This window comes from Sylvia atricapilla, chromosome 19 (assembly GCF_009819655.1).
Source record: "Sylvia atricapilla isolate bSylAtr1 chromosome 19, bSylAtr1.pri, whole genome shotgun sequence".
NCBI lineage: Eukaryota > Metazoa > Chordata > Aves > Passeriformes > Sylviidae > Sylvia > Sylvia atricapilla.
The window spans coordinates 3,379,070-3,405,021 of record NC_089158.1 but is presented as its reverse complement, the minus strand read 5'-3'; the positions used below and the strand labels follow the sequence as shown (position 1 = coordinate 3,405,021).

At 52.0% G+C, this 25,952-nt stretch overlaps 1 protein-coding gene across 14 annotated transcripts in view; it reads left to right on the top strand.

Annotated features, from left to right (window-relative positions):
- LOC136369591 (histone-lysine N-methyltransferase EHMT1-like) overlaps nt 1–24,669 on the top strand; it is a 115,810-nt gene extending 91,141 nt beyond the window's left edge. For all 14 annotated transcript variants that reach the window (XM_066332490.1, XM_066332495.1, XM_066332492.1 and 11 more), the window contains 14 exons: nt 967–1,049; nt 2,292–2,398; nt 4,353–4,475; nt 6,635–6,736; nt 7,395–7,499; nt 10,280–10,434; nt 11,147–11,314; nt 11,672–11,816; nt 12,673–12,750; nt 14,020–14,135; nt 16,328–16,414; nt 21,347–21,425; nt 23,472–23,647; nt 24,417–24,669. In XM_066332490.1, coding sequence (XP_066188587.1) covers nt 967–1,049; nt 2,292–2,398; nt 4,353–4,475; nt 6,635–6,736; nt 7,395–7,499; nt 10,280–10,434; nt 11,147–11,314; nt 11,672–11,816; nt 12,673–12,750; nt 14,020–14,135; nt 16,328–16,414; nt 21,347–21,425; nt 23,472–23,647; nt 24,417–24,600 — 1,708 coding nt within the window. In that variant the 3' untranslated portion in view covers nt 24,601–24,669. The remainder of the gene's footprint in view (nt 1–966; nt 1,050–2,291; nt 2,399–4,352; nt 4,476–6,634; nt 6,737–7,394; nt 7,500–10,279; nt 10,435–11,146; nt 11,315–11,671; nt 11,817–12,672; nt 12,751–14,019; nt 14,136–16,327; nt 16,415–21,346; nt 21,426–23,471; nt 23,648–24,416) is intronic.
- The last annotated feature ends 1,283 nt before the right edge of the window (nt 24,670–25,952 follow it).

Below are 25,952 nucleotides of genomic sequence, written 5' to 3'. Positions count from 1 at the left end.
TCCAACTCAGAGATTTTTTTGTTCGCTTCACTCTTTAGTCATCCCCAACAGATTTGGGAGCACTGTTACAGCTCTAAATGTCTTGCTGATTTCTCTGGAGGATTTAGTTTTTCATGGGCTCTTCAGCTGCAGCTGTAATTTCTGGGAGCTCCTGTTCACAGCAGTGAGACCCAGAATCTGTTGTTGAGCAGCACTGAACAGATCCAGCCCTCACTGGAACTGGACTGGCTGGGGCTGCAGCTGCAAGTTTTAAAACCTCCTTCTGGAGACTTGGTTTTTCTGGAGCTGTATCAGATAATCACAGAATGTTTGGGTTGGAACTGACCTTAAAGCTCATCCAGTGCCACCCCTGACATGGGCAGGGACACCTCCCACTGTCCCAGGCTGCTCCAAGCCCCATCCAGCCTGGCCTTGGGCACTGCCAGGGATCCAGGGGCAGCCACAGCTGCTCTGGGCACCCTGTGCCAGCCCTGCCCACCCTGCCAGGGAAGGATTTCTTTCATACATTTAATCCTAAATTTCCCATCTTTCAATTTGAAGCCATTCCCTGTGTCCTGTCCCTCCATCCCTTGTCCCCAGTCCCTCTCCAGCTCTCCTGGAGCCCCCTTAAGCCCTGGAAGGGGCTCTGAGGTGTCCCTGGAGCCTTCTTTCCTCTGGGTGGGCACTCCCAGCTCTCCCAGCCTGGGGAGCTCCAGAGCAGAGGGGCTCCAGCCCTTGGAGCATCTCCGTGGCCTCCTCTGGATTCACTCCAGCAGCTCCACGTCCTCTTTGTGTTGGGGATCCCAGATTTGGAGGCAGCTCTGCAGGTGGGGTCTCACCTGAGTGGGGCAGAACTCCCCCTGCCTTGCTGCCCACGCTGAGGGATGAGCCCAGAACTTTGTCAGGCCTGTGGGTGTCAGTGGGGGAGTGACATTCCTGCCTGTTCTTCCCTGGGGATTCATTCTGCCTCTCTCCCCTCTCCTGCAGGCCCAAGAAGCTGCGGTTCCACCCGAAGCAGTTGTACTTCTCTGCCAGGCAAGGGGAGCTGCAGAAGGTCCTGCTGATGTTGGGTAGGTGCCTCCTTCCCAGGCCAGGGCCTGTCTGGCAGCACTCCCAGCTGCTGCCAGGCTGTGCCAGCTCTTCCCAGCATGGCACCACATCATCTTCCCAGTGCCCCCGGGGAGGGCCTTGGAGCAGAGAGGCTGCTGCGGGTGATGTGTCATTGGAAAGGGCTCCATCTCTCTGGGAAATGGGCACTCTTCCCCACTGGTGTCTGCATTTGAGTGTGGTTTTATCCAGACCAGCTGGTTGTGTCCCCAAAATGGCCCCTGTGTGGTTTTTCCCAGCCCCTCTCCGTCCATGGGGTATTTGCATCCAGTAGAGAGGGAGAAGATGGGAATCAGCTGAAGCCAAGACCCATCAGCAAGAAAGCAGAAAGGAAGAGCCCTCAATCCATGGGGTTTGTTTTGGGGTACAGAGTTGCCTATCACCAGATGCCTTTGAGCTGCTGAGCTTGTTTTTAGCATGGAATATTCCCCAGGAATTTCCCCCTCTGAAGGACACAATGTTTCCTCAGGATGCTTCCTTTCCACTCCAGTACTTTGCTGTACATTTTTGGACGCTTTCTGTTCTTGCCCTTTATCAGTTCCTTCTTTTTTTTTGTCTAGCAAGTGTTTGCTCCATTGTTCCCTTCTTCAATAGCACAGAAATGCTATTCATTGATATTTAACCACAGCCTCATCATACACAACATGTTATCATGCCCAGACATCTTTGTCTGGCTGTCAGCATCATCTGTCAGTCTCTGCACAGCTGTGAGAATCTCTGGCCAGATCCAGAGCCTGTGTGGAGAAATTCCATCCATGTTGCAGCTCTGCATTTGCAGGGGTGCACCAGAATCACTAATATTAATTGCAGTTAATAGTGGTGAGAGAGAGAGACCAGGTGGTACCAACTCTTCGTTGTTCCCAGTTTCTGGGTTGCTTGAAACCAAGCAGCGTTTTTTTTCCCTTAATTTATCTTCGTGTGGTGTTTGTTGTTTTGAGATGAGTTGTGAAGCTGAGGGATGTGGCCTCTGGAGAGTTGGTAATGCCTCAAAAAGCTGTTGAATTCCCTGGTGTTTCTAAGCTCTGGGTTTGAGGCTGTTGCATATTGAGTGTGCAGGGGACTGCCCCGAGAGCCTTCTGGTGAAATGTGCAGTGAGACGTGAGCAGGATGGGCTGGGAACCCATCCTTTAAAAGCCCTTAGCTGAGCTGTGATTACACTTCAGTCTCTGAACTGTGCCTGAAAGTGTCTCTGCTCTGTCTTGCAGTGGATGGAATTGACCCTAATTTTAAGATGGAGCATCAGAGTAAGAGAACCCCTCTCCATGCTGCCGCCGAGTCTGGCCACGTGGACATCTGCCACATGCTCATTCAGGTCTGTCTGCACTCCCAGCCCTCTGGACAAACCATTTCCTGGGGGCTTTGCTCTGCCCCACATGGAAATCAGCAGTGGGAAATCCCTCCTCAATAAAAAATCCTCCTCAGTCCTGGGATTTGCTGAGGGAGGAGTGGGGCAGAGGGCTGGGAGGGCTGGGAGGACATGGCTGGAATTGTCCTGCTGGGCTGTTCTGCAGGCAGGGAGCAGGGGAAGGTTTGGTGCAGGGCACTGTGGGGCAGGTGGGGATCTGTGCCTGAGCACAGCCAGAGCTGGGCACTGCCAGATGTGCCAGGACAGGCTGGCTGAGCTGCCAGATGTGCCAGGACAGCCTGATGCACTGCCAGATGTGCTGCCAGGCTGCAGGAGACCTCCAAGCTCTTGGTTTTGATCTCCAAGCCAGGTGGCTCTTGATGATGAGGGCAGTGAGGCTCTGGAAGCCTGGAAGCTGCCAGGTCCTCTTTTCCCTCCTGTCAAAACCTGAGGAGCTCCAACAGATTTTTCCTCTGCAGCATCAATGTCTCATATGTGCAAAGGAGTGAACGGAAGGTGCAAATTTGGTTGGTTGTCTGAGATTTGGATTCTAACTGAGGGAAGATGGTTAAAGCCGTAGGGATGTTGTTGAGCCTGCTCCAAAACAATGTGAAAGAAGAAAAAGAGGGATTAAAAACTTAATAGTTTTTCTTTTTTGTACTGGTTTACCTGGTCTGGAGTGACTGGAAGTGTGTTTTGTTTATCCTGTGGGATTGGGAAACCTTAAAGGGTTGTTGAGAAGGCAGCAGTGACTTGCCCTTGGAAATGATCCTGCTGGCCTGGTGCATTTCAGCACCTGGAATTGGAGGCTTTCAGGTGCTGTTTGAAGGCAGCAATGGGCTTTTCCTGGCTGCTCTCACTGAAATTACTGCCTGTGAAGACAGTGGAATGAGGAAAAGGAGCAAAACTTATGAGATATTACAAACAACTTAATTATCAGTAGGGTTGGTTTGTTTCCAAAGTGCTTCATCTTGTCTCTCCCTGAGGTCTGGCTTCTGCAGCAGCCCAGGGTTTGGCTGGGAATGGCCCCAGCTTGTTCCACCTGAAATGCCTCTCCTCTGCTCTGGTTTAAATAGCTCTGGCTGGGGAAAAGAGTCAAAACAAAGGAATTCAGTGGGAGGCACCTGGAAACAGCTCCTTGTGCCAAGTGAACAACCTGAGTCAGCTGCTGTGAACAGATCTGAGCCTCACACACACCCCTGCCAAGAGCTGTGTGTCTGAAACCTTTTGGGTTTAAATTTTGGGTGGTTCCTCAAATTCTCAGCTTCCATAATTCCAGCAGTTCCAGAGCTCAGCCCCAGGGCTAAAGCAGGCAGGATAACCTGCCATAGCCATGGTTGGGAAAAGAGTGAGGTGTTGGCTGAAGGCATTCTGGGTTGGACTGAACAGATGCTCAGAGACCTCTGTGGAGGTGGTGCCATTGACTTCCACAGGAATATTTAGCCAATCCCCGGGATACTTTTTACAGCTCCTGCCTCTGTTGCAATCAGCAAGTCGTTCCTACTGCTTGTGACATTGAGAAGAGCTGGTTGTTGTACTCTAAATGATAGACCAGGGAAAACAAAGCTGCTGGAAAAAGGAAGAGGCTGACTTTTCTAAGTTGTTACACAAACAATATCTAGAAAGTAGGAGTACAAAATCTATTAATAACAGGAATTATTTAATACCAGCTGTTGGCTTCCTTACAGTTCCTTCCTGGCTGGAGAAGGCAGGAGAGGGGGCAGGCAGTGTGTGCATTTCCAGAGCAGGTGGACTTGCACTGCCTTCTTTTCTGGTTTTAGTTCTTCTTTTTTATTGTTTTTTTTTTTTTTTTTTTCATGATTAATATGGCTAATCTTCAGGGGAAAAACAGTTATTTAATCTCTACTCCCACATCCATCCTCTGCTGATTGTCCTTGTCCTTGCCCTGGGCTCCCCACAGGCTGGTGCTAACATTGACACCTGCTCCGAGGACCAGAGGACCCCACTGATGGAAGCAGCAGAAAACAACCACCTGGAAACTGTGAAGTACCTGATCAAGGCTGGAGCACTAGTAGATCCCAAGGTAGCAGTTTATTCCTTGTATTTTTCTCTCCTGAGGAAGCCTCTGTCCAACATTTGAGGTTTTTGAGTGGAAGTGCCCAGGCTGAGGAGAAAGGGACTGGTTTGTCTTGGAATGAAGGCTGGAGGTGTCATAATCTCATTCTTCTGCTGGCCATGAGCTGTTTGGGGCAAGTGTTGCTACTTGTCCCTTTAGTTTGTGGCATCAAATGTCAAGGGGATTTGATTTCATAAGTCTTACTGCTACAAATCCATCACAGTGGAGTTGGATTTCAGAGTTCTCTTCTCTGTAGACTCTAATAATGAGAGTTTTGGGGTGATGTTTTAAAATGGGCTGGTAATTAGGTGCTTGCCAAGCCAGGAAAAATGACAGAGGAAGCTGTCCTTTCCAAAGGATTGATGTGTGGATTCTTGCAGTCATGCTGCAGTGGCAAAATTGAACCCCATCTTTAAACTCTACCCCTTAATTTAAACCAAAACAATAAAATGCAGCTGTCTCTTTGCCTTTAGCATGCTCTGGTTGCTTTGCAATCTTGGAAAATACACAGATCATTTATTAGTCCCATAAATCAGATGCTATTTGGAGCACAGGAACCCTCCCCATGTGAACTTATTGTCACAACCTGCTGCTCTTGGCTGGGTTTGGGAAGGAACTGGCAGCAGTGCACAAGGGATCAGGTGCTGCCCAATCCAGGCCCTAAATGGATCCTTGGGAGGCTGGTTCTGGGCTGGGGAGGGGGAAAGGACAGGACAGGAGCGTGTGGGTTCATGCTGGCCACTGCCCCAAGTGCCTTGGAGCAGCCCAGACATCTCTCACCTGATTGATCCCTGTGCAAGGGAAAAGAGGGGAGTTTGTGCTTCTGAAGGTCAAGGGAAGGAGATCAATTCTGAGCCTACAAAAGCCAATTGGAAACCTCAGATCACATCTGGGGTCTAGGCTAGTTTATTTTGTTCATTTCTTGCACCAGCTCAGGCTCTGTTTGAAAGCAGCAGCGTTGGTTTGGAAGCTGCTCCAGCTGTTTCCATGGGAAATCCAGCCCTTCCCTGGGGCAGGTGTGTGCAGAGCTGCAGGTGAGGGAGCTGGGTGGAAGCTCCTCAGCCCCCAAAGTGAAGCTCTTGGTGCTGTTACCAGGATGGAAAAGCCTCTTTACAATAAAATCTGCCTGCTCTCCCAGGGCTGAGGAGCTGCACTTGGTTCTTGCCAATCCAAGGGGAAAGCTGTGGAGTTATTCAGCTGGAGCAAACATTTAGAGGGGTGTAGAAACTCTTTCTGTGTCCCTCATGGTGCAATCCCTGACCTGAGATGTCCCCTCCTTGCTCAGAGACTTGTTCCCTTTCCCTGCATCACATCAGCTCCATCCCAAAGCTCTCACCTCCAGCGTTGCTTCCAGGGATTTGGCTGGAAGGAGTCATTTGGTTTTCAGTCTTTTGTTTCCTCCTCCTGATTTCCTGCTCTCTGGGCCTTGCTCTGTGCTAAGCTCTTGGGATATAAATGCCTGATAAAAATCAGGCTGCAGCCAGAGAGATCTTTGGTGTGCTGGTGGGAGCATTTCCATCATGACTCACAGCCTGTCCATCTCCTCCAGGCCTTGCATTCCCAGCTCCCAAAGGCATTTTTCAGCCTTTGGGGTTGTTTTTATCTCCTGTCTGGGCAGAGGGCTGTGGGCAGGTTGGGGTCCTGGTCTGTCTGGAGGGAAACACCACACCCCTGGGTCCTGCTGCCAGGTGCTGGGCTAAGGCCTTGGGCTAACAAAACCCAGCAAAAAAATCCTGGAGAAATGGAGCATTTTAACTTGAGACAAAGCAGTTTTTCTGGTGTAAAGTGCAAACCTTGCCCGTGTAAGGGATTTCTGCTTCCCTTTTGCTCTCCAGCACATAGAGAAGAATAGGAAAGGGGTTGTTGGAAAAGGGGGGAATCACTGCCAAGGTTTGGGGCTGGCACCTTCCCCAGCCTTTGCAAAGCCCTTTGCACTCTCAGCCTCCTTCTCTGTACAGGTGACACCTTTTTGGTGTAAAGCTCCCAAGCTCTGCTTAATGCTGGCCCTGGCTCCTGTTCTCTGCCCTCCTGGCAGTGGGCTGGAGACTTTGGGAGTTCTCTGCTCCATCTGGGAGCTCTCTGCTGTTGCTGAGCATCCCTGAGGGTTTGTTGTGTGTTGTGTGCAGGATGCTGAAGGCTCCACGTGTCTGCACTTGGCGGCCAAGAAGGGGCACTATGACGTGGTGCAGTACCTGCTCTCCAACGGGAAGATGGATGTCAACTGCCAGGTGAGGCCTCCCCTGGGCCAGCAGCTGCTTTGCCCAGCTCAGGGACCCCCTCAGCACTCTGCTGTCTGCCCAGTGACCCTCAAGGACAGTCCTGCTGCTGGGGGACACATCCAGCCCATCAGAGTGAAAATTCCACGGGCCTTCCATCTGCCAGGGAGGGTGATCCCCTCACTGACCTCAGGGAAACTTCCCTTGATTTGCAGTTTCTCCTGGGCTTTGAATTGCTCTTGCTCCAGGGTGTCCCTGTGCTTTTCCTCCTGGGGGGCTCACGGACAATGGCCAGTGGTGTGGGGTGGGTTGATCCTGGCGCTTGTCACTGTGGGGTTTGTCCATTGCTGTGGGGTTTGTCCATTGCTGTGGGGTGAGGCAGAGCTGCACCTGGAGCAAGGGCAGGTCCCCCAGGCTTCTCAGGGAGTTTCTTTAAGATCATTTATACACCCTGGGTGTGGCTTTTGGACAGTCAGTGTACTTGGCCAGGCTGGAGATGCAGTGCCAGCCTGCTGAGCTGGAATAAACTCCAGCTGGCTCAGGTGTGTGCTCCCAGCCACGCTGGGCCCTGCAGCAGTGCAGACAGGAGGGCAGTGAGGAGACACACGGGTGTGTGGGGGGCCAGCAGGAGGCTGTCTGTGCCCTGTGTCACCCCTTGCTGTCCCCCCAGGACGATGGTGGCTGGACACCCATGATCTGGGCCACGGAGTACAAGCACATCGAGCTGGTGAAGCTGCTGCTGGCCAAGGGCTCGGACATCAACATCCGTGACAACGTAAGGCTGCCCTGGGGTCTCCTGCAGGAGTTACAGTCTCTGTTTAAAGCCCACACGGGGCAGATGCTGGGCTCAGTCCCTTGCCACAGTGTGAGGGAGAAGTGAGAGAGGTTTCCTGCACTCTGGGAAGAGGTTTGGTGGCTTGTGGAGTGTCCTTTCCCTCCGGCTGCTCTGTCACAGCCTGTGAGGATGCTGAGTGGAATTCTCAGGCTGGACTCAGCTCTGAGGCTCGCTGATTCCCATCCCTGTGGGCCCACTGTGCTGCCACAGGACACTGCACCAGGCAGATCCCCTTTGGTCCAGACTTAGCAGCTCCATGTGTGTCCCAGGCCAGTGACTCTGGGTGTGGGTTAGGGGCACCCGCTGTGCCTTTTGAGGGGAATGACCTTGTGTTTGTGTTTCTGGATGGGCTGGGCACTCTGCCAGCAGCTATTGAAGCCTGGCTGTTCTGGGCATCACTGGCTCAAAGCTCTGATGTGTCCAGAGCATGGCCAGGCTGCAGCTGGCTCCTGGGCTGCCCTTCACCTCCATGAATCCTGCTCCAGTGGCATGTACTCAGTGCCTGAGTCCCTGGGAGCTCCGTGGGACCCCCAGCGCTGCCTGGGGGGCTGTGCCAGCTGCTTTCCCAGGGATTTCCAAGGAAATAGGGAAGATACAAAGGAGATACTGTGTGCTTTTTTCCTCAACCTCCTTCAGGGGAGTCGTTGTATCAGCACTGCTCCTCTTTCTTCCTGATACTGTGTTTCTCATTTTCTTCTTGGAGTCTCTAAGGATATTGAAGTGTGGTGTCTCCCCCCGTTTCCTGGAAATGTCCAGGGCCAGGTTGGACAAGGTTTGGAGCAACCTGGGAATAGTGGCAGGTGTCCCTGTCCATGGCAGGGGGTGGCACTGGGTGAGCTCTGAGGTCTCTTCCAAACCAAACCAAAGCCCTCTGTGTTTCTGTGAGTGTGTGGTTTAACCACAGCCCCTTCTCACTGCCCCACCCATGGGGAGAGATCAGGAGGGTAAAAGATAGGAAAAGACTCATAGGTTGAGATATAGTTTAATAGGGAAAGCCAAAGGCACACACACAAGCAGAACAAAACAGGGAATTCATTCCCTGCTTCCCATGGTTGGGAGTTCAGCGCCTGCAGGAGAGCAGAGCCTCAGCCATGGAACAGTGACTTGGGCAGACAAAAACCATCACTCCAAACATCCCCCTTCCTCCTTCTTTCTCACTTCATATCCTGAGCTCATGTCAGATGGTCTGGAATGTCCCTTTGGTCAGGGTCGCCTCTCCTGCTGTGTCCTCTCAGCTTTCCCTGTCCCCCAGTCTCCTCCCCAGTGAGGCAGCTCAAGGACCAGAACAGGCACTCTTCTGTCAAAACCATCTCTGTGTCACCATCCCTGTGCTCAGCACAGCCCCACACCAGCCCCTGGGAGAAATATTAACTCCACCCCAGCCAAAAGCAGCACACTCAGATAGTTCCCAGGCACGTCTGGATCCAATCCTGTTCCTAAAAACGAAAGTCAAGGTGAGAGGGGGATTTTTGGGGGTACATCTGCTTGCTGACTCTGAACAAAACAGACTCTTTGATCTGAACAGCTTCAAGATCACACATTAATGATGAACATCGAATCAACTCAGTCAACAATTTACTTGAAAGAAAACTGTGCTCTTAACAGCTGTGTGTGTCACAGTGTCACACATCTATCCTGGACCTGCAGCTCATGGATGTGGTTAAGGACAAATGTCACTCGTGCTGGGAAACATCCTGCTCTGGGAGAAATGCTTTTAACTGTGATGCTGCTGCTTTTCATGCAGGAGCAATGCAAAGCAGAGCACCAGTCCAGGTGTCAGTGACCTGTCTGAGCTGCAGCATGTGGGTACAACCCACAGGATGGATGTTTTCTGCCGATTGAATGGGATTTTTCTAGATGATACTGTAAAGGGAAGCAGGAGCTGGATAGAAAAGTGTTTCCCCCTCCCTGATGTGTGGCAATGACTCCCTGTTTAAGGCAGGACCTAAAAGTTACGTGGTAACAGCTCAAACAGTCCAGCAGCAGCTTTGTTTTTGCGTTAAAAAGAAGAAAAAAAGAGAAAGGCTGGGTGATCATTACTATCATCTCCCTGTTGTCATCGACGTCTTTAGAGCCTGTCATGGGGAGGGGATCGACGTGTGCTGCAAATTGCAGTGTAACAGAAAACAGGATCATCCCTTAAAATATCTCCATCAGAAAGATGAGTGTTCAGCTATTTGCAGTGCTGCTAGTGAGAGATGAGTACATACAGTATTTAAGAGATGCCTGGAGTCAGATTGATTGCTTACCCCATGGCTCCTGGTTCTCTTTTTGGCACCTTCACGTACCCTTTGTGCTCTTTTCCTCCTTAATTTCGTGCTGTGCTCTTTTTCTCCTTCATTTTGCAGCTCTGGGAGGCACGGTAGCTTTCCTGGCTGTTGGGGCAGGGGAAACTGAGCTTCCAGCCTTTTCCAGCATGTTTGTTCATGTCTGTCACCTCTTTCCTGGATGGATGCAGATTGGTTTGTGGCTTAGAGACAGACGAGCTGTCTGTGTGTAGGGAAGGTGATGGATTGCCTCGGTGTGCAGAGGTGGATGGAGTGAGAGCTCCCTGTGTGGCTGCTCTGAGGTTTCCCTGTCCACCCTGGCATTCCCAGCCAGAGGGAGCAGGGTGGGGATGGCAGCCACGTGCTGAACGCTGCAGGTGCATGGCTGAGGAAGGTGATGTCCCTCAGCCACGGGGATTTAAACAATCTCTGCTCTGTTCCCTTTCCCTCCAGGAGGAAAACATTTGTTTGCACTGGGCTGCTTTTTCTGGCTGTGTTGACATAGCTGAGATCCTGCTGGCAGCCAAGTGTGACCTGCACGCCGTGAACATCCACGGGGACTCGCCGCTGCACATCGCGGCCCGGGAGAACCGCTACGAGTGCGTGGTGTAAGTGCCCTGCTCACCCTGCCCCTGCCTCCCTGCCTGCTGCTGCCAGGCTCAGCAGAGCCTCTGGAATGCCTCTGGCCTTTGCCCACAGCCCAGCACTGGGATGGAGGGCTCCTTTTTCTCCCAGGGGTGGGGGGTGTGAGCTGCTGCCGGAGCCGGTCAGAAAATGTGGCGTGTTCTGGAGTTTGAGGGGCTGTGCTCAGCCTGGGCTTCCCAGCAGGAAGGTGTCAGGCTTCTTTGATTAAAGCTTTTTTTCCCCCACAACCAGCATGGTGACAGGGCTTTTCCTTTGCTTCATCCCTGCTCTGAATAAAGCCATCATGTTCTCACCAAAAGCTGGTGAGTATAAGCAAGGGCCAAGTCCACCACCAGTTTCCTGTGGGACGCTTCCATTTCCAGCCTACTCTTCCCACCCCATATCTTTCCCTGCCAGAGAGAGTTTCAAGCCTGTCTGAAGTTAGGCTGGTACCAGCAGGGTACCTGAAGCAAGGCAAGGTTTGCCCAGAGCTCTCATGGGTGCCCAGAGCTCCAGTCTGTGGCTTCTGTCAGAAGGATTCACTGAACCATGCTTAATAAAGAAAACTCAGGTGATTATTCACTACTACAGATTCTTCCTCGTCCCTTAAGGGCTGGCTGGAGGATGTGATTCAGCTTGTTTTCCCCTTGCCTGGTTTCTCCTGGGGAATCCTTATCCTTCCTTGCTGTTTTGCAGTCTCTTTCTTTCCCGTGGCTCGGATGTCACTTTAAAGAACAAGGAGGGTGAGACTCCGCTCCAGTGCTCCAGCCTTAACTCTCAGGTCTGGGTGGCTCTACAGATGAACAAGACTCTCAAAGAATCATCTTCTGAGAAGCCTGCTCAGATAGAGAAGGTGGTGAGCAGGTGAGAATAGGGCTGGCTTTGCTTGTGGGTCTTGAAATTGAGCCTTTGCACAGGGAAGGCTGGGAGGGGCCTGGTTTAAGAAAGAACTGTGTAGCTTCTTAAACTGGTGTGAAGGTCAATGTGAGCTTAGCAAGAACTAAGCCCATGCTGATTCAGTCCATGGTTTGCAAATTTGTCTTCCAAATGGAAATAGTCACTAGCACAAAGAACCATCTGTGAGGCAGGGTGGGAAAACATGAGCTCTGTTCTGGTCTGAATGGCTTTGAGTGCTCAGTGATTCTGCCCCAGGATGGCATTTGAATGGCCCCTTGTCTGGGGGGACTTTTCCTTCTGTGACAGTTCTTTCTGCACTGGCAGGGACATTGCCCGGGGTTACGAGCGGATCCCCATCCCCTGTGTCAATTCCGTGGACAGTGAGCCCTGTCCCAGCAATTACAAATACGTGTCACAGAACTGTGTCACCTCCCCGATGGACATTGACAGGAACATCACTCATTTACAGGTGAGGGATGGTGCTTTGTTCCTCTTCTGGGCTGTGCAGTGCTCCTCAGAACACATTTGGCATTCCAGATGGGAATGTTGAGTCCTGATGTTGCCATCAAATTCCAGCGAAGGTTGAGTGCCTCACCTCCAGCTCTTGTTGTAGGAGACGGGATTTTGATTTTCTTCAGAGTTGAGGCTTAAGCTGAGCTCTGTGTTCAGCTGTAGCACTGGCCATCTGGTGCTGGCTGATGTGGCTCCCATTTATCCTTTTCCTCTCTTCTGGGGCTGGAGAGTCAGGGATTTTCTGAGACAACCTTCCCCATTCTGCCTTCCCATGGACTGCAGCACCCAGGCTGAGGCCTTGGCTGGGATCCTGCAGTCCTGGAAGGGCTGGGAGGGGAAAGCAGAGATGGGAAAGTTCAGGGTGAGGGTGAGGCCCCCAGGGCCAGTTCCTGTTGTGCAGCATCTGGTGGTGGGGCTGTGCTGGCCTGGAGATGCTGGGGGAGCAGCAGGGCAGGACTGAGGGAGCACGGCTGCAGCATCTCCCACTCTGGTCCCTCCTTGGAGCTTTCCTTGTCCTCAGGTGTGGAGGACAACTCACAGGGCATGGGGGAGGGTTAACAGCAGGGGAACATCCTCTCCTGAGCAGTGAGGCTGCCTCAGAATGAGATCCTTCCTTGCAAGGCTGGGTCCTTTGGTGCTCACTGCACTCAGAAATAAACAATGGAGTAAAACTGCCACTGAATGGTGAGGCTGGTGATCCTTCTGGCTGAGGAGCTGCAGCAGGAGGAGGAGATGTGGTTGCCTGACCCAGTCACCACTTGGAGTCTCAGATGTGTGAGTGGTGTGGAATTAACCCTTTGCTTCTCTTGCAGTATTGTGTCTGTATAGACGACTGCTCCTCCAGTAACTGCATGTGTGGCCAGCTCAGCATGCGCTGCTGGTACGACAAGGTGAGGACACACAGCCCCCTCCTGCCTCACACCAGGGCGTGGGGGAGGATTTTTGCCTCATTCAGCTCCTTGCACAGCTCAAAGCCAGGTTGGACAGGGCTTGGAGCAACCCTGGTCTAGTGGGAGATGCCCGTGGAAGGGGCTGGGATGAGCTGAGCTTTAAGGTCCCTTCCAACCCAAACTATCCCCTGCTTCTGTAATTCCAGCTCCTTTCTTCTTAACTTAAAATGCCTGAAGTTACAGTCTCAGCTCTGAGATGTGTGATGATCCAAACTGTGTGCTCAGGGCAGCTTTTCTTGTGCTATTTGTGTTCCTCTCGTGCCAACTGAGCCATTAATTACACCCATGTAATAGGGAGCACTTAATAATCCATGTGTGAAATCAGCTTCCTTTTCAGAGCAATGTGGAAAGTAAGATGTAAACAAAGGGAGGGGAGTAGAAAGAGATTTTTTTTAAATCTGCTTTTACTTATTGTGATTCTTCTGGATGAAGGCAGAGTAAAGATGTGTTCACTGCCACATTGCCAGAAGTCAGGTTTGTTTTGGGTAAATGCTTCAACCCTCCAGGGAGGTTTTGAGACTCATCTTTGGGCAGGTGCTGTAAAGATCAGAAGTTCTGTGAAGCTCTGCAGGTTTCTCCCAGGGGGAGTGTTGGCATCTTTCTTGGCTTTGTAGCCATTTTATTTACACATTAATAGGTAATTACGCCTCTCAAGCCTTAAAAGCCAAATTTGTTAAATATGATAAATTGCATCCATCACTTCCTTAATCCCGTATGTTGGTAAATAATTGAATTGTAGCTTTTTTGGGGAGTGTTATTGGGGAAGGCAGTGTGGTTCACAGAACTTGGGTATACTGGCCTTGGACTCTGCAAGTTCAGGCTTTGTTCCAGAGGCAGACTAAGCATCCACTTCTCCCTCCAGCACAGCAAATGGCAATCATGATGACGATGCACACCAGGTTTCTGCACAGCACTGGGAGGTTTTTTTTTGTAATGCTGTGCAGTAGGGTGATGGCAGGCAGCAAAAATCTAAATTCTCTGGCTGTTTGTCAGCTGTGGGTGACAGTGGTGACTGTGCTGCTGTCAGGGTGGAGCAGAGCACAACCACTGCAGAACCTGAGCTGTGACGCTGGGTTTGGGGAGGTCGGGGCACAACTCCACCGTGGGGTTTCTCTGGCCTGTTTTTACCCCGGGGGGAATTCCTGCCTGTGGGTTTGGGGATCCCAGGAGCAGACAAATAACCCAGTCTGGGGTGGCTCTGTCCCTCAGGATGGCCGACTCCTGCCTGAGTTCAACATGGCTGAGCCCCCCCTGATCTTCGAGTGCAACCACGCGTGCTCGTGCTGGAGAACCTGCAGGAACAGGGTGGTGCAGAATGGCCTCAGGTGAGCAGGAGGGGCAAACACAGCTGCTCTGAGTAACACCAACCCCAAACCCCTGAGCTTTCTGGCTCTCAGCTCACCCCTAATCCCACAAAACCCAGCACAGGAGCTGCAGCTGGCGGGATGGAAGTGGGTTTCTGCATGCTGCCGGTGGGAATGAAGCAGCAGTGGGTTGATGAGCTCAATTAACATCTCAGTTAACGTCTGCACCCTGCCCAAGGCACCATCAGGTGGGAACTGCAGGGTTCTTTCATCAGCTGGCCATAAAACATACAAATGGCTTGTGGGTTTGCATGGACAGCCCAAGTGTGGTGTCCCAGGGGGAGAGCTGAGAAGGCTGTGATAGCAACAGAGCTGCACAATCTGAATTCAGAAGGTCTTGTAAGGCAGCAGTCTAGATTAGAAACACAGGCCAGCATGCCCAGACTTGGCTGCTTAAAATTTCCAAGTTCTTGGCATGATTCCCCTGAATTGGGTACCTGGATGCCTGTTGGCCTCGCTGCTCCAGGTTACACTGTTGGGATTTTGGTGCCTGGCTAAAAGTGTCAATGTTTTGGTTTGAACTTCTGCTATGGTGGAGTTTGTCACTGCATTGAGTTGAAAGGGATCCCACTGGAAAAAAAAAAAAAGACTTTTTAGAATTTCTTTGTAGTGCTGACAACAGTCTTTGTGCAAGCTTTGTAGTTTCAATGACATTTTGCAGGGGCAAAAATAAGCAAGGAAGAAACTCGATGTGTTTCCTCAGAACTTTACCTCTCTCTGGTTTTTCCTGCCAAGCTCCCGAGCTCCAGTGCCTCTGTGGGTGTTTCTTTAGGAGCTCTACAGCTAGAGCTGTTGCTTTTGCATTTTTTACCTTGCTGAAGTGTTTTTTTCTGAAAGGTGGGCTGGGTTGGGAACCCAGCCAGGAGCTGGGGAGAGCAGCTCTGCTGGGAAGGAGGGTCAGGTGCTGGGCAGAGCTCGTGGTCCCTGGGGAGGCAGAGGGGAAGGCTCCTGCCTTGGGGCTGCAGCTGACACAGGGGTGCTGCTGTTCTCTTTTCAGTGCTTCCTTTATCAGATTGGCTCCAAATTAACTGTGCCTGGCAGAGCACACGTATCCAGCTGGCAGCCTGGCCCAGCTCAGCTGGCAGGCTCAGCTCAGAGCCGTGGCCCTGCTGCCGCCAGTGTCGGCTCCAGAGCAGAGCCCAGATCAGAGCTGGGCTCTGCTCTGCTCTGCTGGACAGGCCAAAACCTGGGGGAGCTTCCCCAAGCCCCAAAGCCAGTGTTAGACCTTGCTGCTCTGAGAGCAATCACTCCCCTGAGGTCATGGTTTGCCCTGGTGGAGCTGTGGGCAAACAGGATAAAATTCACTTCCCTTGGTTTGAGCTGACAGTGCAGGAGGGAGTGGGTGGGGGAAGAGAAGTACTGGGAAAAGCAACAGGGTGAAGTTAAGGTGAGCATCAGATTTCACTTAATTCCGATAACAGCGTTGCTGAGAGTGGGTTTTGGTTCCCTCAGGGATAGAGCAAGCTTTTCCTAGCCCTGGAGACTGTTCATCCTGCACTTAACTCAGGTTCTGGCTGAGCACGAGGCAGAATGACTTACAGGATTGTTTCTCTGCCTATAAACCCCATCAGTAAAATTCCACAGAGCAGCTATTACACCAAGAAGTCTCAAGTTGCAGCTTTTCTTTCTTGTCTTTCAGCCAGGCAGCTGGATATGATGGAATTGCTGAATGCCCTGGCTTTGGCAGAGGGCAGAGGGGTCAGAGCACTTAGCTCAAGGTGTTCTTTGGTCCCTGGGAGCTCCTTACCTTCCCCCTCAGCACAGCTCCACTGCTGTAAATCCCCTTCCAGCTTCCCCCAGGGCTGTGTGGAGGGGAGGGAAATGCTGCTGGTGGGATTCTGATATCCCCTGTAAATCATCATCACGGAGCATCCGGCCCTGTCCCCTCTTCCCCAGCCCCTTGGTGTGCACCTGGGCAGGCAGAAGGGGTGACTGCCACCTGCCCCTTGTCCCTGGGCTGTTTCCCTGCCAGCATCTGCCCACAGCTGGGAGCTGTGGGAGTGGAGCATCCCTGCAGGGTGAATATTAAAATCCTCTGGGAGCGTGTGGTGATGGAAGGTGCTGGCTTTTTGCTCATCTCTCTGTGAAAATTCCTTCTTTCCATGCAGTGCTGCCATCAGTGTGGCTTCATTTCCTCCTCCCCTCTTTTGCAGGACTCGGTTGCAGCTTTACCGGACACAGAGGATGGGCTGGGGAGTGCGGACGATGCAGGACATTCCTCTGGGGACCTTCGTGTGCGAGTGAGTTGTGCAGCTTTCACCATCCCAAAAACCCCAGCCCTTCCCAAATCCAGCCCTGAATTGTGCAGTTTTCACCATCCCAAAAACCCCAGCCCTTCCCAAATCCAGCCCTGAGTTGTGCAGTTTTCACCATCCCAAAACCCCAGCCCTTCCCAAATCCAGCCCTGAATTGTGCAGTTTTCACCATCCCAAAACCCCAGCCCTTCCCAAATCCAGCCCTGAATTGTGCAGTTTTCACCATCCCAAAACCCCAGCCCTTCCCAAATCCAGCCCTGAATTGTGCAGTTTTCACCATCCCAAAACCCCAGCCCTTCCCAAATCCAGCCCTTCCCAAATCCAGCCCTGAGGGAGTTGTGTAGTTTTCACCATCCCAAAACCCCAGCCCTTCCCAAATCCAGCCCTGAGTTGTGCAGCTTTCACCATCCCAAAACCCCCAGCCCTTCCCAAATCCAGCCCTGAGTTGTGCAGCTTCTGTCAGCCCAGCAAATTCCATCCATTCTCAAACCCAGGAGTAAGGTGTTCGGCTTTCACCATCCCAGCACTTCCCAAATCCAGCCCTGAGTGAGTTGTGCAGCTTTCACCATCCCAAAAACCCCAGCATTTCCCAAATCCAGGAGCAAGTGGTGCAGCTTCCATCAGTCCAGCAAACCAGCACTCCCTCAGGGCACTCACGGCTTGCTCCCCTTCAGGGAGAGGTTTTCAGCTGGCATTGAGCCCAGCTGCCTGCCCTCAGCCAGAGGGCTCCTGACCACTTCCTGCCCTGTCTGTCCTTCTCACAGTGTGGAGCTTTCTCCACCACCCTCTGTCTTGCTGGGATCTGTGCTCAGCCCTTCCCCCTTTGAAATACAAGTGCTGGGGGAAAAACACCTTTGGGTTGTGCTGCAAAATGTGCTCAACTCCCGTGTTTGCCACAGGCATGGGACACTGCAGGCCAGGGCAGTGTGGAACAACTTTCTCTGCTTCAGTCCTGACTTCTCCAGAGTCACAGCTCTGGCTTTAGTCTGATTCAGCAAAACAGTGAAGCACTTGGGGTTAAACACATGTTTTTGGCCCTGACTCAATAAAGTACTTAGGCACAGATATGTTCAGATTTATGTCAAGTGAAAAGCCTGTCATCAGACCCCACGGTTTGGGCCTTTAAAATGGTATATGTACTTGATTAAATAGTTTGGGAAGTGTTTCCTTCATTGCAATACTACAGTGACTGCAGGCCTTCTAAATAAGGCTGGACTCATGTCCATCGTGGAAATAGGTGCTGCTGGTTTTTAGAGCTAGTTATTGATGTGTTCTGGAACTGGGTGAGGAATGAGGAAGATTACTGCAGTCTTTAAAAGAAAAAATAAAGGAAAAACGAATTCTGCAATGAATTGGCCAAGTATTTCTTCTGTGTCAGGAGCTGCCAGCTGCTAAAATATTTTTTTTGCGATAAAGCCAAAAGCTGCTGTTTGTGGGGAGTGTCCCAGGCCTGTCCTCATGCAGGGCTGTCCACAGGTACCAAAGGTCCCAGAGTGGTGCTGCAGTGCCCAGGAACAGGCCAGAGCCTGTGAGTAAACTGCTCCCAAGGAGGAAAGGCACTGACTTCACCAAATCCTGCTGGAATGCAGCACACAGGAGGAGCAGGCAGCCCAGGGAAGGGGTGATGGACACAGACATGGCAGAGCACGTGGGGATTATGGGGTGCAGATCCCACAGCCTGACTGCCCCCTCCCCTGCCAGGAGCTGCTGGCACTGTGTCACTGCTGGGTACTATCTTCATTAGCTAAATGAGCCGCTTACTAAACAGCTGAGCTAATTAATGTCATGCCCATGCACATTCCTCATCTGTCACACGTTTTCTCACTCACCAAATCCAAGTCCTCAGCTCCATGAGTCCTTCCTGTGGTTCTCTATGAGCATCCCATAGACCTGGTTCCTTCTTTTCCTCCTCTCTGGAAAGCAGCCCCAGTGCTGGCAGTGCTCAGGGCTGCCAGGACACAGCAGATCCCAGGATCAGCTCCTCTGGAAGAGCATTTTGTGTTAAACATCTGGATTAGAGCCCTGGGTGGGCAGTAGCTAGGTGTCCAGTGGTTATTACTCTGCTTTGGAAGGATGATTGTGTTGGTGTGGGATTTACCCTGTAACTCCTCACAGGCACCAGGAGAGGCTGAGGGAGCTGGGAAAAGGGCTCAGCCTGGAGAAAAGGAGGCTCAGGGGGGACCTTGTGGCTCTGCACAAGTCCCTGACAGGAGGGGACAGCTGGGGGGGTCAGGCTGTGCTGCCAGGGAATCAGTGAAAGGACAAGGGAAAATGGCCTTAGGTTGCCCCAGGGGAGCTTCAGATCAGAGATATGGAAATGGCTTTTTGCAGAAGGAGTGCTGTGACACTGGAGTGAGTCACCACCTCTGGAAGTGACCAAAAGGCATCTGGATGTGGCAGCTGGGGACGTGGTTTGGGGTGATGGTGGTGGTGCTGGGGCATGACTGGACTCAATGGTCCTGAAGGTCTCTCCCAACCCTGATGTTTCTGTGACTCTGTCACTGCCTCCTGTCCCTTCAGCACAGCCCGGGAAGCAGCAGCTTGGCGAGGGGAGGTGTCACCCTTGGTGGCAGCGTCACCCTCCTGTCCCACGGGGCTCAGGCTCTGCAGCTCCCCAGGGCTGTGCTCCTGGGCAGGTTTTTCCCTGGCACTGGTATTTGGTGCTGTTCAGAAGCTGCTGTTGCTCCCCCTGTGCTGCTGCTGCTGCTGCTGTGGGTTGGGTTGAATCTGTTCTGTTCACACTTGGTTGGTAGGTGGTGGAGCTGCTCCTTCTGGAAACAGCACAGCTGCTGTTGTTGGAGAGGCTGGGAGTTAGTGGGATGCAGGAACCAGAAGATCTGGTGTGTTCCTTTTGCATCCATTTATGGGTTTGGAATGTTTGCTTTCTGTTCCAGTGGTGCTTTAGGAAGGTACCAGTTGCATCAAGGCAGGTGTTTCAGGCACACCTTCAGGCCTCCTGTCTCCCACATCCTGTGGAAAACTCTGGAGCCTGTGCCAGGGACTGCTGGTTGCTTTTGGTTTTTGCATGGAGTCCCCTCTGACCACAGAGTCATTGAGGTTGGAAAAGACCTCCCAGATGATCTGTTCCAGCCAAGTCCAGGCTGTTTGGGCAGTGATGAGTGACCCTGTGAAATCTGGGATGTGTGTGCTGAACATCCTGCTGGGGAGAACCACACTGTCTTAACCATGGGAGTTCTGACACGAAGGGGCTCCTGCTGGCTTTTGGAAGGGACATGCACCCCTTGCACACCCTTCCCTAACTTTGGGCCTGGGAAATCAGGGACCTGTTTGTATCTGTGAACAGCCTTGGAAAGGAAATGAGTTACAGGAATAGGCTTTAAAGGAGCATTAAACCAACGATTTTTATTGTGCTTGTGGTGTTTTATTTCATGGAATTATAAACCTGCAGTGGCTGTCCCTGGGCACGGGGCCTCTCAGGGCAGAATTAGTCAGCTGCTGCTGCCTGCTGGGCCTTTCCACAGCAATTTCTCTCCCTCTCTGGCCACCTTTCCATGCTTTAGGCCTCCAAGGAGTGGGTGATTCCCAGTAGTGGAGCAGTGAGGGCAAACAGGAGGCTCCCAGTTGGGAACTACAGCCAAAAATCTCTGGTCACAGATCGCAGGGATCCTCTCCAGCTTCATGTTTCCTGGCTCTGCTCCTCCCCAGCCTGGGAGTTAAATGCTGTCTTGAGCCCCAGGGGGATTGGAGGCAGTTGTTTAACACTTGGAATATGCCTGAGGGCTGCAGGAATGCTGAGAGAGTGGCTGCTGGCCATGGAAGTTCTGTTGATGCTGCAAAGAATATTTATTCATGTGGTGAATCCTTTGCTTGGAATAATCCGTGTTTCATTGCAGCCTGGGAACACTTCCACACCAAAATCACACAAACGCAGACTGGTGTGGGTTGGGAGGGACCTTAAATCCCATCTCTGCCATGGGCAGGGACAGCTTCAACTATCCCAGATTGCTCCAAATCCTGGCCTTGGGCACTGGAAGAACTGCTGTGCTGCTGCTTCTCTCTCACATCCTCCCTCAGTCCTTCACTCTGAGTCTCTGACTTTGACTAAAGCAGCTCAGGGCAGGAAGTGTTGAACCTTGACAGTCCAAAACTATTTAAAATGGAGATTGGGAGACAGAGGTGGGAACAGCAGTGCTGTGGGCACTCCTGCGACAAGAGGGTTTGCATTAAATCCACACCTCTGTGGCTTTTGGGGTGCCTTTGGTCCTTCTGAGCAAACCCAGGCCAAGCAGCACCTGCCTCACTGTCCTTGGAGGACCTGCCTGTCACCTGCTTTTACAGCAGGGTGGCTGTAGCTGGGGCCACAGCTCACATTTGTTCTGGTTCAGGAGGGATTGAGAAAGAAGCCCAGATCCTTCCAGGGATCCTGCCAGGTTAGGTTAGACCTAAGACTTTTAAGCCAAAACTTTTGAAGTTTTGTAGCCTATGATTGCTTTAAATACCCTGGAAAATACATGAGGGGCAGACACAAGTGTTTTGTTTTGGGGTGTGAAGAGCACAAGCACTGAATGAGCACTGTGGGACAACCTGAGTCTGACCAGGAATTTCAGGAGACTTGGCTTCATGTGTTGGTCTTGGCCAACAGAGAGATTTGCAAAAGGAAACATAGTCCTCAGGAAAAAATAAATTGATTTATAATATTGAAGTGGTTTTAATACCATTAATGTAATTTTTAATATTATTCAAGTGTTGCTCTGAAGAGATGGGGATTGGGGCCAGATTTTCCCAGCTGGAAGTCACCAGATCTCTGTTTGGTGGCTTGGAGCTGGCCAGCGCTGTGATTGTGGTTGCCCATCTGTGGCTGGACTACATCCCTGTGTTCCTGTCCCCCCAAAAAGAGGTGTTTAGAGGTGCTGTGCTCACAGGAGCCTCTCATTCCTGCGTGTCCTGTGCCCACAGGTACGTGGGGGAGCTGATCTCCGACTCCGAGGCCGATGTCCGCGAGGAGGACTCCTACCTCTTCGACCTGGACAACAAGGTACTGTGTCTGCACGTGTCCAGCCAGACAAACCCCAGCTCCTGACACCTCAGAAGAGCCCAGAGAATGTTTGTCTCCACCTTGATGTGCAGCAAAATCCTGCAGAGAGCACAGTTGCTGTGCTTTAGTGGAAATGGGGTTGAAGTGAGAGTTAAAAGGGCTGCAGAACCAGCACGTGCTGCCCTCACCACTTTTGAGCAAGGTGCTCTTCTGTCAAACCCCTTGGAGCATCCTGAGGTCAGTTGTCCAGATTTTGGTACTCCCAACCTGGCACCTGTGTGATTGGCAGCTCTGTGAGTTCTTCATAAAGTGATGATGAGCTGAAAGATTTTAAAAAAACCCAACAAATCCTGTTTGCTCATAAAAGATCCATCAAACACCCTGGCAAGGGCTTGCTCTGCTGTTTGTTTCCCTGCACTGCTCTGTCAGGGCTCTCAGGGCACGAATTTCGCTTTGCCAAGTACAGTCTAAAAGTTTTCAGCAAGTCCATGACTTCAAACTCCCCCAGGGAAAGGAGAAGTGAGAAAAGGTGAGCTGGGGACTCACAGGAGTGGGGTGGCTTCCAAGGAAGGCTGTAAAACACTCTGTGCCTTGTTTCTGTCATCAGCTTGTGACAAAGAAGCTTTGCTTTATTTTTTGTCCTCTTCTTGTTTTAAAGCAACACACATTTCAAGAGCTGAGAAAAGATAAATAATGAGTCTGGTGTGAAAACAGGGGTTCAGACTAGAATTAAGAAGTTGGGAAGGATTTTAGCCTGGTTTATGAGCAAAAGCCCACCCTGCTTCTTGCTTAGCCCTGCCTGGCAGCCCACAGAGAACCTCTGTGCTGCTCCTGGGAATCCTTCAGGGAAGCAGGGAGGGAGACCAAGGTGGAGCACGTGGAGAAAACCAGGCACCAAACCACTGAGGGATGGTTAAAGCTGCCCATCAGGCTGGGCAGGGCAGAGCCAGTGGGTCCTGTGTCCTCCAGAGTGAGGGGACATTGCCAAGGGTGTGAATCCCAACCCTGGGCGGCCTCAAGGGCGTGGTGTGGCTCGAAGGAATGGCTTGAATGGATTTGTGCTGTGGTGAGAGTGCTTGGGTTGTCATTTCTGTTGTGTGGGTTGTCATTTCTGTTGTCTGTGTCTTTGTTTCTGTTGTCCCTGTCCCTTGAGCTGTCCCTCACGGCCCTGTGTGAGGTGCTCATGGAGTGTCCCAGGTCCTGCTGTGGGTGTGGGTGCTGTCATCCTGCCCCACCACGGCGTTTCTGTGGATCAGATAGAGGGGGTGAAATCCCTGATGGTTGAAATCAGGGCTGATGACACTGTGTGTGCTCAAGGCCCCGTGGGGTGACGCCTCCCTCAGTTCTGGGGATGTTTTCCTGGGCTCCTGCACCCCCGGGTGTGCCCTGGCACAGCTCATCCATTAACGATCCGAGGTGCTTGTCCAAAAGGGACTTGGAGCACCACTAATGGATCTTTTTGCTTTTGGCCTCTTTGCAACTGAAATTAGCTTCTGTAATTAAGGCCTCTGCTTTGCACAGTCATTCTCTGCTGGAATAAAAAAGCCCTGAGGGGGGTTCTTTTATTTTCAAGGAAAACAAAGTATTGCTGCTCTCTGGGCTCTCTGGAAAGGGAATTTCTGTGTTCTCACTTTCACTCTTATCTGCAAAACCCTGTGTTTTCTCAAGGCTCTGGCTTTGTGTTTCCAAGCTGTCATGTTCAATTAGAGGACAGAACAGATGCCTGTTCCCCTGTCCAGGGGCTGGTCAGGTGTCTGCACTGAACATCAATCCCATTGTGCCGAGCTGGTGCTTGGACTGGGAGAACTGGTGTGCCAGAGCGTTAAAAACCAACTCTTGGGGTGTGTGGGTCAGAGTGCTGTGCAGTAAACTCTGTTTTCAGGCTCCTGTTGAATATAAACTAAATATAAAAGTCTGTGTGTGTGTTTTCAGTCCTTCCAAACCCCCGGGAAGTGCCTTGCCCTGGCTGCTCCTGGAGCTCTCCGGGGTGTGAACGGAGAGACCAAGAGCCTGATCCTTTACTGACCCTGCCCCGTTTCTCCCCAGGACGGAGAGGTTTACTGCATCGACGCCCGTTTCTATGGCAACATCAGCCGCTTCATCAACCACCTGTGCGAGCCCAACCTGATCCCGGTGCGGGTGTTCATGTCCCACCAGGACCTGCGCTTCCCCCGCATCGCCTTCTTCAGCACCCGCCACATCGAGGCTGGCGAGGAGATCGGGTACGTGCCCCCCTGCCCCCGGCCAGGGGACACTGTCAGCTCTGGGCTGTCCCCCGGCTGGGTCACTCCGTCCCTGTGCTCCAGGGGGTTGTCCCCAGGGTCCCCTCGGGGTCCCGCTGAGGTGTGCAGTGCCCCCGGCTCAGCCCGGCCGTGTCTGCTCAGTGCCCTGAGTGCCCTGCCCTGGGCAGCAGCGGAGGGGACTGTGCCCCTGTGCTCAGGTGACACCCCACCTGCAGGGCTGCCCCAGCCCTGGGCCAGCACCAGGAGGACCTGGAGCTGCTGGAGAGATCCAGAGGAGGCCACGGAGCTGCTCCCAGGGTGGAGCCAGGCTGGGAGAGCTGGGGGTGTCCACCTTGAGAGGAGAAGCTCCAGGGAGAGCTCAGAGCCCTTCCAGGGCCTAAAGGGGCTCCAGGAGAGCTGGAGAGGGACTGGGGACAAGGGACAGAGGGACAGGACACAGGGAATGGCTCCCACTGCCAGAGGGCAGGGCTGGATTGTATTAGATAAAGGAAGAAGTCTACAATGAGGGCAGGGAGGCCCTGGCACTGGGTGCCCACAGAAGCTGCCCCTGGGTTCCTGGCAGCATCCAGGGCCAGGTTGGATGGAGCTCTGATGGAAGGTGCCCCTGCCCATGGAACGGGATGATCTTTGAGGTTGCTCCAACCCAAAACCATCCCGGGATTCTCTAGATCCGTGCCAGGGTTGAAGGGGAACGAGCAGGACATTGGCTCTGCCCTTCCCTGACCTCTCCCATCTCCTTCTCTTGCAGCTTCGACTACGGGGACAGGTTCTGGGACATCAAAGGCAAATTCTTCAGCTGTCAGTGCGGTTCACCCAAGTGCAAACACTCGAGCTCGGCGCTGGCCCAGCGGCAGGCGAGCACCTCGGCCCAGGACACGCAGGAGAACGGGCTCCCCGACACCAGCTCCGCCACGGCCGCCGGCCCCTTCTGACCCTGCCCCTCCCACCCCAGAGTCACACCCTGCCTGAGTTTCCATGGGAAGAGAAAGAGGAGGAAAAACAAAAAAAAAAAACGACGTGAAACAACGCAAGAAATTTAAAAAGAAAAAGAAAAAAAAAAGAGGAAAGGAAAAAAAGAAAAAATAAAAAAAAAAAAAGAGAGAGAGAAAAAAACCCCCTGCTCAAGGAAAGCCGAGGGTTTGTGACACTTAGGGCTGTGCCACCGACTGTTACTTGAGGAAGGAGTGAAAGCAAATCCCGCCTCCGTGCTGTTGTTCTCCCCTCCCCGCTCCTGGAAAGCTGCTGGGTTTCACAGCTGTGTGTGCAGGGGTGGCTGTTGCATTTTTATTTTATTTTATTTTTTATTTTTTGCCACCTGAGCTGTCCTGGCCTCCTCTGTGCACGATGTCAGAGCCGGGGAGAGCCGCCCGTCCTCGGGATGTCACTCATCGCCTGGATCCCTCCGGCCCACTCGCCTCCAGCTCACCCAAGAAACTCTGGATACTTGATGAGACTTCATTTCTGGGAGGGAGAGGGGGGTGCTGGCTCTGGGTTTGCTTGGCACAGCCCCTGCCTGACGCAGGCAGGTTGGGCTGGTTGGTTTTTTGTTGGTTTGCTTGGTTTTTTGGTTGGTCGGTTGGTTTTTGTTTTTTTTCTTTGGGTTTTTTTTTTTTCCTCTATGAATGAATAATTCCTCCCCCATCTCGCAGGACGTTGTGGTGGGGCCCTACAAAGACCCTCAATTCTCTCCAAACGGCTTTTTTCTCAGCTGATGAGAAGAATCCCAGAATCTTTCCGAGCCCTGTGATCCCTGGCTCTCTTCCCTCCTGGATTTTCTCCGTTCAGACCAGCTCTGGTCCACACCCTGTTCCTGTCTCAGTGTTGGGTTCCTCCGTGAAGGAATTCCCCTCACCCCGTCCCACGAGTGGTTTTAGAGACAGAAGGCTGAAGAGGATTTTACAAGACACTAATTCCTAAAGAAAACCAATTCCCCTTCCCCCTTTTTTTAAAGATAAAGTGAACGAAATATATATTATAGAGGACCTGGACTGGCTGGGGTGGGCAGACGTGTCACGGTGAGAAGATCCCAGATGCCACCAGCTCGTCTGTTCCCATCCCTTTGCTCCACGCTGGGCACCTTGGATTGATTTTTAAACCACATGCTATGAGGTTTCAATGAACTGATTTATTTTTTACCATTATTGAGACATCGGGGACGAGCATTAAAAACATGAGGAAAAAAAAAAAAAAAAAAAAAGCTTAAAAAAAAAAAAAAAAAAAACAACAAAAAACAACAAAACCCACAAAAAACCCAAAAAAACCAAAACGACGACAAAAAGAAACC